The sequence below is a fragment of the Anarrhichthys ocellatus genome, unplaced genomic scaffold, assembly GCF_004355925.1.
Source record: "Anarrhichthys ocellatus isolate YVR2014 unplaced genomic scaffold, GSC_Weel_1.0 scaffold3, whole genome shotgun sequence".
NCBI classification, from domain to species: Eukaryota; Metazoa; Chordata; class Actinopteri; order Perciformes; family Anarhichadidae; genus Anarrhichthys; species Anarrhichthys ocellatus.
The window spans coordinates 17,258,520-17,272,039 of NW_022280033.1; the positions used below are offsets into that span (position 1 = coordinate 17,258,520).

The window sequence follows — 13,520 nt, forward strand, 5'->3', positions numbered from 1 at the left end:
CCCCCCCCCCCCCCCCCACCACACACACACACACACACACACACACAGCACCCCGTGCCGTTCCTCACGCCGCCGCTTTACCTCCGTGCCCCACTCTTTTTCATTCCTATGCGGCTTTTTTTTTTTCCTTCCCTCTCCTCTCATCCGAAGCAAGCTTATTTCCACACACGAACAACAACGGAATTGAACAGCGGCTTCTTAAAATATGCAGCTATAAAAAAAATGAAAAAAGGCAACTCGAAAAGCAGCGACATCTCAAGAACAACACTTTCTTTTTTTTGTTTAAATTCATGCTCTACGGAGAACTGACCTCCCAGTCTAACGAATCCCACTCTTCGGTAAACATCCGGAGGATTTCTTTTCATCCAAAAAAGAGCGGACCAGGCGCAGCGGCTCTACGGAGCGACTGGGCGATGCGATGCCATTGCGCTTTTGGTGTATTATCCTCATGAAATCAATGTGAGCAGCGGGACGTCGTCGGGAGAAGGCATCTCGGCCCGACGTCGAGACACAAGAATGAGCGACGCTATGCTTTACAGTCCAACATGTTTTGGTTTTTTTTGGTGGTTTTTTTTTTTGCGATGGTTGCGACCAATTAGCACACCACTTGCGCTCGGAGGCGAATAGCTCCTGACAAGGCGCTCCTTCTCTCGCTCCTCGCTGCTATTTCAGCTGCTGCTGTGCTGCCTTTTTTGAAGAAAAAAAAAAAAAAGGTGGCAGACTATACAACACACGCAACTTCTCATTTCCAGGATACAGAGAGGGGGGAGGGAGAATTTAGCGTAGCGCATTACTCCAAAGCCAATAAATCCCCGTAGCGCATTTGACAAATCCTTCCCCTCTGCTGAGGAGCAGCAATAAAGGATGCCGTTAAAGGTCCCCTGCACGAAGTGCCTCTTAAAACATGTGACTCCATCTATTCCGTGGTGGTGGTGGTGAAAGAAAAAAAAAGGAGATTCATTTGAGCCATAAAAAGGCCCTAAGCAGTGGGAGACACTTTATGTGGGTGGGAGGGGTGGTGGAGGGTGGGTGGGAGGGGGCATGGTGGGTGCTATACAAATGAATGACACCGTACACACCGCACGGCAGACTACTCACCATTAGCACGGCAAAGTTATTGTGGTGGGTGCAGTGAATGGTGGTCGTGTTGCCCCCGGAGCCCGTTATGTGGCAGCCCTCTGCCCTCCAGCCGCCGTGTCCATCCAGCAGGTCAAAATCCCAGTAGGCGGCGGTGGGGTCTACACCCAGCGCGAAGTGCCTGAGAGCGATGGTAACGGAGTGCACGGCGCTCCCGAGGCTGCACCCATCTGTACGGAGGAGAGGTGTGTGTGGGGGGGGAGAAAAGGCAAGACATTCAATTAAGGAACCCAAGTGGAAAGTCTGTAAGTGCTATGTTGCCAAAAGAGGAGCGTGGACACGGGCGCGCGCGTCCGACATACAAAACACGCGCGCGCGCGAGCCTCGCGTAGACATCGCTCAAGTGTCAGACGGACTGTTGCGTTAAGTGTGGCACGTGAACTCAAAATAGGAAGTCTTTTTTTTTCAGAGTGCATCAGTGAAGTGGAATGTGACGTGGACGCTCGTGCGCTGAAATGAAATTACAGAAAGTCATTGATTTGATTTTGGCAACAACACGCACGCTTTACGGCTGCGAAGCTCGTGTGTCAACATGTTGCGCAGAGCAAACTGGATAGACTGTGTGTGTGCGTGTGTGCGCGCGTGTCTGTGTAAGCATGTCGGTGATACAGTGCTGCGTTGACATCACGGGCGTGATGGTATAAATGGATTTCCTCTTACCTAATTTGGTGAAAGCAACTGGTGTCGAAACGCTCCTACGCTTCCCATCGTCGGCGAGATTTGACGAATTCCCCGTGCAAGGGAAGAGTTTCCCATTGCGAAACACGATGAACTGCAGCCTGCAAGTGGAGTTATCAACAGATTGCAACGCAGAGGAGGAGATAGGCGTACCAGCCAGCGGTAAATGGATTGAGGCGACTGCCACTGAGTTCTGCGGATGGAACAAAAAAAAAGAAAAAGAAAAAAGAGAGAGTAGAGAGAGAGAGAGAGAGAGAGAGAGAGAGAGAGAGAGAGAGAGAGAGAGAGAGAGAGAGAGAGAGAGAGGGGGGAAATAAAAATTAAATAATGTCTCCGAGATGCGCAGGGAGGGAGGAAAAACACAAACTCCCGTAGAAAAAGACTGACAATTGCTTTCCCTCTCCGGGAGCGGAGGCGACCATAGACCGCAAGTGACCAAGGGAATGAGAATCACGTTTGAAGCGCTCTAGTGCGCCTATTTGGTCAGGCTCCCTGCCGCAGAGGTGGAAATGGTTCTTACCATTTCAGCTTGAGGGCACATCAACACTGCAGGTTGATTTAAAGAGACAACCGGCCTGACTTTATCTTTTTTTCTCCGACTATAAACACCAAAGAACCCCCGAAAAAAAAGAAAAAACACATCCCTGGCAACATTTGGGGGGAAAAAGGTTTCTAGGAGAAAGGCATGGCTTGGGTATTTCAAGGTGTAGGCACTCGCCATCTTTGAGCACAAGTCAATCCAAAGTGATCTTGTAAACTTGTTTTTATTTCTGTAACTGCAAGAAAAACCCTCCAACAATCCCATGTGCAGCCCAAAAAAAAAACCCCATTCAAGATCCACAACCTGTAGCTGATCATTTTGCATATTGAACAAATGACATATTAGCGATCAGGAGTCTGTGCCCTTCCTGTCCCAAGAAAATCTGTTTGAAAAATCAGGAGCCAGTCCTTTGGAGCCGCACGATAACAGCTGCAGGAACTTTGCCACGTGCTTTAGTGAATTAACGCCCCTGCTGGACAGAAACGTTGTTCAAGGGTGTGTGGACCGGTGACTGGCTGCACTTAGGACGGGACAGGCAGCACTTAACCCCGCCGGAAGATCAAGTTTAATAATAACAAAATGCCTCCAAAGTGCCACTGTCAGCATGTGCGACCTGCACATGTGGCCACGCACTCCACTGCATTCCATCGGCTGATATAACTGCACAGGCTCTGATGGGCTCAATATTTCATGTACATAATCATAAGAGAATTGGAAATACAGTGTGCTTGCCGTGGCAAATAAATAAATACTTCTACACACATGATCTCAGTTGTGATTTATTCAGAAAAGTGCTTATCTTCAGGTCAGTGACCATCATAGGGTTATAAAACACATCAGTGTCCAAAGCAGACTGACAGAAACTAATTCACAACCCAGTCGCTGGAAGAGAACGGTTGGCATTGTGTATTTCTGCAAACTACGGGATATGTTCAATGTCGATGTTTCTGAACCCAAAATATGTTTCATAACTACATTTCGTATCACGCTTGCAGAAACACGCAATTCCTCATGGTTAACAATTGGAAACTTGGCTGGTTTAGATAGCTAAACTTAAGAAAAAACATCATGGTTTGTGTTCAAATAATAGCGCAACAACGTAACGCAACAACACAACGTAACTTAAAGACCTAACTTAACGACTTAACCTAAAAACGTAGCGTAACAATGTAACCTAAAAATGTAGCTTAACAAGATAATGTATGAAATTAACTTAACAATGTAATGTAACAACCTAACCTAACAACGTAGCGTAACAATTTAGCAAAACAATGTAACAAAACAAGATAATGTAGCAAAATATTGTAACAACTCGACGACACAACGTAACAAAACAGAGCAACGAAACATAACAAAAACAACATAACAACGTAATGAAACAATGTAATGTAGTAAAGTACTGTGGCAATGTAAAGTTACAAACAAAAGTAGCGTAAATAAATAACCGAAGTACATAACCCTAAGCAGACTTTCTTACTAAATGTGACTCGCGTCACAACATCACTTAACAACTGTACCATCAATGTCTACTTTTTGTTTACCACGGGACACGAACAGCGGCCTTCTGGGTGAGAGTCCTGTGTTCGTCTGACCCTCCCACCTATCCTTAGAGGTCTCTCTCCCTCGTTATACTCGCTATTATAGCACGTAACGTTCAATAGCAGTCGCTCAACACATGACGTACAATGCCGACGTTTATTTTTTTTTCTTGAACAGATTGCTAGGAAGAAGCATTAACGCTGTTCCTTCAGTCAGTGGAGAATGACGTTGATGACGGGGGCTGATGACGTGTCCATGGTAAACGATTGTGTTACGCGGACGCTTTCCAAATCAAGTTTGTTTTGCTTTCAATCACGTCACCCGACAGTGTGAAGGGATCAGCGCTTTGGGCCTTTAAGGGGAGGGAAGCGTCCTGACCAAGAGGGATGTGGATGCCCATAAAGTGCCCTTACAGTTAGTGGGGAGCTGCTTAGTCAGACGTTCAGCCCAATCAATGTCGAGCAGAATTTCTTAATCGAGTCAAACAAGAGCTCCTTTGTGCGTGCTGGTGTTGTGGTGTTGGTTGAATGTGGTGCGGCCCGGCGATGACCTGCTTCGATACAAGACTCTGGGTTGTTTTGATCCTGGAAAATAATTCTATATCGGTGAAAGAGCAACGGCGTGCTTAAGCACAATTCTTCTACATTATGCCCACCGTGTGTTGGGAGCCAGTGGTGATTTTACAGCATTGGGTTGGTTCGCTATTACTTTCTGCATTGACTCGCTCTTGAAAGGCTATTGATTTTAGTGTGTGTGTGCGTGTGTGTGTGTGTGTGTGAGGAGAGGTAGAAAGACTTGAGAGAATCCCTGCCTTGAAATTTATGTTGCATCATTTCCTTTCTCCAAACAGCTCGAGCTCGGCAGTCTGTATTCCGAGACGTCGTGGAATACAGACATCAATAGATAGAGGTGTGGGGGGGGGGGGGTCGAGCCCCGGTGACCATCGTGAGGCGGGGGGAGTCAAACGCAGGGGCCAGCACGCTGTCCGAGGGGTCCCTTCTCATACAGCGAACACAGAATGCCAGGTGACCTCCGCGGTGACGCCGGGGGGGGGGGGGGCGTTTTCGAGGCGTACAGCTCGCATAAAAGAAATCTTATCTGGCGCACTTGTCTCCTCATCTCCTTCTAAGTCTTTTATCCTCTTTTATGTGGCGCAGCAGAGGGATTTAGACCCCAGAGGGTGCGCTGTAAGCCACGGCGTGGACAAGGCGCCATTCCCGACGACAATCTATGTTCCTCCCGAGCAACCGAAACCGCTACATTTACTAGACCCCGAGGACCTCGCACTTCAGAGTTGATTTAGCTGGTTGTACCTCAGCCGTCTGACCTTCCTCCCCACCCCTCTCTTTCCAACAGGGCGGCATGCTGTAGCCTTAGTAACCACAACCACGCGCTCCCCTCCGTCTCTCGCTCAGGCCTCAGGATCATCCCCCCCCCCCCTTATTTTTATTTCTTCCCTCCACTTCTTCCTTTCCTTACAGAGGGCATCCAGGTGAATGTCAGCTCCTATTTCCTAAGCCGTTTCCTCTCCTCCATCTCCCTCCCTTCCTCCCTCCCCCACCTGCTCCTTGATGCACGGCCCTGCTCCACAGAACCACAGAGCTGCAAAAAAACAACAAACAAAAAAACAGCCTGCAGGGCAAAACACAACAGCGCTGTTTGACCCAGGGCAGCCACCAAATCACAGCATAAACATCACGCTCAAACATGGCTCCTTGACTTCAGAGGGGGGGGGGGATTACTGTCAGTGTGTGTTTAAGACAAAGAGGGGGGAAATTAAGAGCCAGTGAGTGTCTTTATTGCATAATCCAAAATTAGAAAAAGCTACAGCTGTGTGCCTTTGTAGATATATCTGTGGGAGGGATACATGTATTTATTTGCGCAGGCGGCGACTTGAGAAATTAACTATAAATGAAATGAATTTGGCTCAAAGGGCGGCCCGCTGAGCTCGGCCCTCGTCTGAGAGGAACTGCTGAAGAGCGCGATGGCAGATTTGCATAATTCTTTCCCCTGTAATCATCGGCAGTCCTGTCAGAGCGGACGTGACTCAAAGACGCGGTGACCATGACAAATAGGTCGACATCGGGGAAACTTCGGGGGGGGTCACGACGGCTCCGGAGTCCGACAATAAATTACAGTTTGCTCTCATTTGGCGAGGCCCCTACTGCCGGAGCTACTTTCTGGAGGTTTGCATTCGGGCCGTTCAAAACACAAACAAAGGAAAACATAATTCCACAGAAGTGATTGCCACGGCTGCAGCTTGGAAGGCCCTTTCCTCTTGAGCATTGTTACGCTGTCGTGTTTGTTAGCATTGCTTATCAAGAGAAATTAAACATGCCAACAGGAGTCCGTTTCCTGCAGACAGGTGGTGTCGGTCAGTGTTTGGGGTGGGGGGCATTTGAGCGGATTTGAAGCAGGAAATCAGGCTCTTTGGAGAGGCAGAGATGTGCTCCGGCTGCCTGCTCGACTCTCCTCAGTCGGCTCCGTCTCAAGCTGCCGCTTCACAGCGGCTCGAGTCCGGAACAGAAACCTGCACAGAGGCCGCGACAGATGGATGACGCCGTCTGATACAAAACGGCACAAACAAATGGATTTTATTTACTGTGCGTAAAAGCATAACTACCATATTTGCCGCGGGGTGATTAATAATGAGCCAGCTTTTTGAGACAAAACAGATCTTAGAGGGGGGGGGGGGGGAAATTCACGGCATTCATTAATACAAACACACAGAAGCTCCATTGTCAGCTTCCCCCGTATCCACAAATGTTTGCCTCATCAGCCTGCCGATGCCACGTCAGTGTAGCCTACGTGCCCATTATTAGTGGAGGCAGAGACGGCTGTGACTCAGTGCACAGAATGTCTCCTGAAAGCACATATTTTCAGGCAGCACTGTAATGATAAGAAACAATTTGGACACACAAAAAGAGCAGAAAAAAACAAAAACAAACATGATTTCATTCCTCTAAATCATCTTCCATGTATTCTTAAAGGGCCAGTTCCACCAAATCGCAAAATAACATACTCTAACTTGGTGGTATCAAGCCACGCAAATGGTTTGTGATTAATGAGCAGAGAAGCATCCTTGTAGCCAGACAGGTCATAATGATTTTAAAGGTCCAATCTCAACATTTTTAAAGACACTGTGGAATATATTGCTTTGTTCTTTATCCGTTCATGACAATTACACAACAGTAAAGTTAGGGCGAGGTCGTGGTGATGGCAAAAGGAACTCTGGTTAGGTTTGTGCAGCTAAAGCACTTGGTTATGGTTAATTAAAGATATAATGTTAATAAAGAATGCACACCGGCCTCCGGCATTAAAGTTCTATACAAAGAGCAAACTACTTCCTGCAGTGGCACTCAACTTTGGCGTAGGATGATAAATTGCACCAATTGTCCAATTGTCCAATATGGATGTAATTTTCAGGGATACGAGATTGTGGTTACTTCTGAGTTTTTTACAGTAATGCACAAATTAAGTCACATTGACCTCCACTGTATTAGCTTGCTTCTGATTTGACAGAATTTCCAGCGATTCAATTTGGTCCATTTTTGTGATCGCTGACGGTCAATTCCCAGTTGGGAAATAACTAAGCCAATCAGAGCTGTGTGGGCCGGATTAAGAACAGGGACATAATCTTCTTGTACCAGAGCCAGTACAGTAGCTTCAGACATGACACAGACGGAAAGAATGGTGTGTGTGTGACAGCAGAGGGTTTAATGGGGAAAAAGCGTAGCAAGGTTAAACCTCTGGTGCACTGGGCCCCTCCCACCCCTGCTATCACTTGTCGCCTCCCATAAGTCAACACTAATTAGGTGGTCTATTCCACACAGGTGTAAGGGGGCGTGGCTAGGAGTTGGGGTGTTTGTGAGGAGATACTGAGTAATAAGGTGGGAGCCGGGAAGCCTTCTGAAGAAAATAACCACATTTAGTCTCCCGTGTCTTCTTATTGGGATATTGGGTCGTCGATATTCCAGAGGGGGGTTTCTACAACCTGGAGAGGTAAAACCCAAACCACATGGCACCACTTGGACTATTGGAGAGAATGTGTTCTTTTGTTATTTGGATGAGCCAACCCTTTAATATAATTCCATCTTTATTGTATTTGTTGGAAAAATTTGACTCAACCTCAATTTACATTTCAGTGAAATTCCACTTGAGTTGACACACTGACTTAAAAATGATTGTGTCTCGGTGACAACAGGTTTCCTCTCAATATGAGACAATGTGAGCTCATTAATAGTATTCCTAAAGTGTGTTTTTTTTTTCCAGATAGCTCACTGTGTTGTGAGGAATCAACAGTGAAAACATGACACGTGTGTCTCCTTTCTCTCAGCGTTAATGAGCATTAACTAAATAACATTCTTATTCTTGTCCATTCGAGGAGAAGAATCGGCTCTGCAGACAGCCGATGACGAACCCACGAGCCTGCTATCTATTCATGTATTCATTCGCTCCCTCAACCGTTCATTACCTGCTTATTCACCAACATGCTCACTCTGAATACTGCTGAAGCAGCTATACTGTAATTGGCCGATTGTGAGTAAGGCTGAATTGGCCTGACTGGAATCCCCCCCCCCCAAAAGAAAACAGTCAGCGTCCGGTCAACAACATTATCCTGTTTTTTACCGTAGGCTGAGAGAGGATTTCACACGCACAGTCACATGGTCTTTTTGGAGTCGGTCCAGCTCGTGTTTTACTATCAAAACGTTTTCTCTCCCGTGCTCACGCTTCTGAAGTGTGATTGAGCCGCGGGGCAGGGAGACGGGATTAATGGCCGGTCATTTGGTGCAGCAATAACAGTTGGCCGTCACACAAAGTGGGTGAGCGAGTGCTGCCCGTAGAGGTGAAACGCAGTCGTAACTTCGGATCGGGCTGGAGGGGACGAACATATGAGCTCCCCTTGGTTCAGTACATCTGAGAGCTCTGGCTTCTTTCGGTTGCTATTGAAACAGACATCGGTCTGTATTACTGATGCGTAACGATTCAGTAACACTTTCTCAGTCCGACACCCAGACCAGGCGCCAAGAGGAAGTGACTGATGGGGCTGGTAAAAAATATGCGAGGGAGGGAGAGGGCAAAAATCAAATAATACATTTACTAATCAGGGCACTCAGATACGACTGTCAGAGAGCACTCTCTCTTTACTACCAGAAGAAGCAAGCAGGCTTCTTATGGTAGGGTAACGGTGACCAAACCCTCCTCCGATATCAAATGTCACAACTCGTCCGTCCCTCGCAATTCTGTCGGGACTGTAGATTGAACCAGAAAGGTGTGTATTCCACTCGAACAACATGATTAAAGTAGATCTCCATTTGAAGAGAGAGAGAGAGAGAAAGGGGCGGTGGAGGTAGAACAATTGCGGCCTCTTTGGGTCTTTTTCAGATTGTAATTTGAGATTCGGCTCGGAGGTGAAATGAATGTGAACTGGTGTGTGTGTGTGTGTGCGTGTGTGCTTGGCAGATTGAATCATTCAATTACTTTTCGGCGGCTGTTTGATTTGACGAGCGTGTGCCGTTTATGACGATCTCTCCATTTTCTGGGGGAGCCGGGGGCCGAGTATTGATCCCGTAAACGTATGCCATCAGATCGTTTGCAGTCGGAGGTGAACTCGATAAATTAGCCTGGAATGAAATAATTACGCAACACAAACACACACAGGTGGGATCTGTGCGTCTCGTGTCCTGTCCATGATGTGTATGAGCTGAGATGTGTTGGACCCACAGTGCCTCCTCCCATGTGTGACTCAGTGGCATGCAGGTATAGTAAGAGCTGTCTAAGTGTCTCCATGGTAACCTGCCTATGAATCCGAGTGACTTAACACTTTCCCTCCACAGTGGCAGAGCAGGGCGCTTCACGTGTTAAAGTGCCTTTACATCAGCATGAGTGTGCATGACCGCGGGGAGCTGGGGGGGGGGGGTCATTCATCGGCAGTCCAACATGCTACAGGGAGACGGCTTGACTGCAGAGCCACAATCGGGAACACGGTTAACCGGCCTCTCCACCTCCTCGTCAGCAGAGATCAAACTGTTAAGATTCTTTCTTTATTTTCTATAATTACATTTTTATAGCTGATTTGCTCAACCGCCCTGGGAAAGTGCGAGTGTGACCTTGATGACGCAATACATAGAGCGGCCCGAGTCGAAAGGATTTCTTCTGTGAGGCGGCACGTCGTCCCTCCTTGTCGTACCTACACACACCTGCTGTTGTGTAAAATGAACGAGGTGCCGAGGAGCAAGAGCGGAGCTTTGGAGATGAATCGCCTCCACGATGCAACCGAGCCGTCTGCCTTCCGGCCGAAGGCCGGTAGAGAACATTACACGGCAAATCATCATAAAAAGCCCTCGCATCATAATGACGTTAAGAAGGAGCAGGTAGCGCTTCATGCTTTCAAAAGAAAAGAAAATAACAAGGTGTTAATAGACAATTACAGAGCCATTTGGATAACCAGCAAAGCAATGTCCAATATGAATATGTTCAAATTCTAAAAGAGGCATTGCTTAGCTTAAATGTTTAGCATTGTCCATAGATGCGATGGTCTCATTTTCGGAGTTGACTTCCTTGCCTGGAAAATGCCCATGGGCAAATCTAGCGGATCTGGGGAGGAAATGAAAGCACAGAAAAAAGAGGAGAAGGAGAGTGTTGTATATGTATGGCCTCCTTTTACCATATTAATCCCTTCCTGCTAATCCTGCCGCTGCACCAAATAAAACCGTAATGGCTTTGGTGGTCATTTTTTATCTCACAGGGCTGATGATGGCTAAAGTGACAATCTTATTCCCGGGCCTGTGGCATTTTAATTACACTTACTATATTACGTTTTTTTGCCTGTATGTCTGATGTTATTGCAAGTGGTCTGCGAAGGCACTGTCATGATACCTTTGAGCTCGAGGCATGTGAAGTCTTTCAGAGCACACAGCCGTAAAAGACGGGGAGGCGTAACAGAAAAGCTATACTGGTTGTAGTTAAAGGTTGGGCTGGACAGTTGCAGCACACGGATGTGTGTAACTGTGTAACTGTGATGCAGCGCAAGCCGGGGGAAAAGCGAGAATAAGTGTATTCACCAAACCAAACCCACCCAGGATGAAGCTCCCGCCCACTGGGCTTAGTCGCGTAGCATTGGCTTTATTAAAACTCTAGCCTCCGCACTTTTTAAAGTCAACAGAGGTCTTGTTTCTTCCCACAATCACAGCTGGACACATCATTATTTACTTATCTACAGCGAAGACACTGATCCATTAAAAAATACTCCATAATATAGCTAAGTACACTAACTTCTGTTCTGCACCTCTTCAAAGCTTTAAATCCCCAGTGGTTGATGTTGAATGGCGATGAAGGTTTAGTTCAAGTTTACATGATGCTTGAACTCGAGGTCTTAATGGGTCCACTCAGTTCCTGTAGTATCCAAGACCTGACTCAAGTTGGGTGGGTCCAAATTCTATCCGTTGTAAGTTAGACCTCATTGCCGTGGGTCTTGGTCATTGATAGGTGGCGCATCCTGCCTCAGTCTTGGACTCGAGCCACATGACTTGCGTCATGAATCCGATGACTTGACTTGAGGCTTGGGTAGGTTACGTTGGAGAAACCAGCAAGTATGCTAGATTTGGAAAACGATCCAACCGAAAAACCCAGACCAGTGTTGCCAACTCTTTTCCAATGAAAGTGGCGAGCAGCACCAGCTCCAAAAGTGTTTTGGGGGCGAGAAACACGAACGAAGGCTGAACTTTGTCCCACCTGCACCGCTGCCAGTGTTGGTGGGCCATTGCTACTTTGGGTCTGTTCGGTCCGATCACGTTTAGGACCAGATGGAATCATCCTCTATCTTAGACCAGGTGTGACTGTCCTCAGGTCCTTCAGCTTCAGTCCTCCGTGTCAAGCACAGTGTTGGTTGTAGGTCACCTGTGTTTGAGCAGCACCCAGAGCCCAACATTCAGTCACTGTGGTTAAATGGCAGAAAATAGACTTGAAGGGTAAAAGTATGCCATTTGGCCTGTGCAGACAGCTGTATTGATTTAAAAAAGAAGCCTATCTGCTCTGACAGTCTAATGTGCGGACAGGTCTTAACCTGAACTGCTGTTGTCCTCCATGAAGGCGCAAGCTACAGACTTTTCAGAGTCACCTTTGAAGGAGTCGCTCGACATGCCAGGAGATAATCTTACAAGATTTCTTGCTATGAGTTCAAATTAGGAGCCTCTGATGACACCAAATCACCCAGGAAGTCCCATAAAACCACGGATTGTGTTTTTACACTTACACTCAATAACAAACTAGTACTACACATCTGTGGTGAAACACTCATAGTGTAGTCCCGCCTCCCACGCTGTCACTGGCCAGGGTGCTGCACACGTGGTTGCTCGGGTACGTGACACGCTACTGGCAGCTGGTGTCCAGCACGGTCTAGCTGTGCTAAAAAAGACGGAGCTAACGGCTAACGTTAACGGAGGTTGCATTGAGTTGCACTGTCATGCGTTCACACTCAATTCAGTAAAAATGAGTACAGGGCAAAGGGGAATTGTAACGCTATCAAGATGTGTTTCGAATGTAATCTTGTGAAATGTAGTTTTTGGCGAGAAATAGTTATTTGAAGGAGACGTCTTCACAGCATTATAAAATAGATATTGATGTAAATAGATATTAGAGAGGGAATTATGACCTGTTTAACTAACACGAGCTCTAGGCAGCTTATAATACTTGATTGATACTACTAATGCCAAGAAGTGTGTTAAACTAAAGCAAATATGTGAATAAATATACAATAATTAATTTCTTAATCATTTGAATTGTGTCTTATTATGCAAATAAGCACTAAAGACATCATTAGTAAAAGGAACAGGTTAACATTTTGAATTTTGACGGTTTACACTGAAAGAATTGATTGTGGAGCCTTTTTTATCAGCTGCTTTAACAAAACAAAACAACAATGTAGCCATGTATCAGCTGATATAGCTTAAGGTGTCAAAAACAAGATCGGGGCATCTCTACTCTGGGATTAAGCAAGATTATTTTGTTGATTTTTCTCCTCATTCAAATGTAATTCTCTGAGTGAAAGTTACACATTTGTTAATGTATCAAGCATGTTTTTCGCGTAACGCATGCATGTGTTTGTCCACAGTTGCCGTTTGGCATGCTGTACCCGTCTCCCCGTCTTGGTCATGCTGAGGAAACCCAAGATGTTTCAGCATGAGCAAGGGTAGAATGGAGGATTTATTGGAGAACTCTTGCGCCTCAAATGCACATCCCTTTAATCGATCCGTTGAAGCATTACCATAGTCAGCTCACTCTGACAGTTCAGCTTTCCCTCATCCTCCTCCATGTTTGGATCAATAAAGGTCCCATCCATAGTCAACTCAACCCCCCCCCCCCCGTTCCCGCTGCAGTGGGACCAGAGCCAATTGACTCATATATGTAGTGAAAAGAGGAGAAGAAGGCTTGTGTTTCTCAATCAGCACCATCCTTTTAACAATCAGTCAGGCAGCAATCTCTCCAGCGCCATGATGGTGATGGCCATGATTGGAATGGCAATTCTCTTAATAAGATGAAGAAAAGAAAAAGGAGATGATGATCCGAGCTTACTGGGAGCAAATGAAATCCCCTTGGGCTCTGCACTCGATACGTCAGGCATTTC

The 13,520-nt window shown here is 46.5% G+C and overlaps 1 protein-coding gene across 1 annotated transcript in view; it reads right to left on the reverse strand.

Annotated features, from left to right (window-relative positions):
* The window catches only part of adgra1b (adhesion G protein-coupled receptor A1b), a 148,565-nt gene that overhangs the window by 50,063 nt on the left and 84,982 nt on the right, over positions 1–13,520 (reverse strand). Inside the window, exons 13-14 of the mRNA XM_031877970.1 lie at positions 1,798–2,008; positions 1,099–1,307 (exon numbers count right to left, since the gene is read on the reverse strand). Of these exons, the coding sequence (XP_031733830.1) occupies positions 1,099–1,307; positions 1,798–2,008 (420 nt within the window). The remainder of the gene's footprint in view (positions 1–1,098; positions 1,308–1,797; positions 2,009–13,520) is intronic.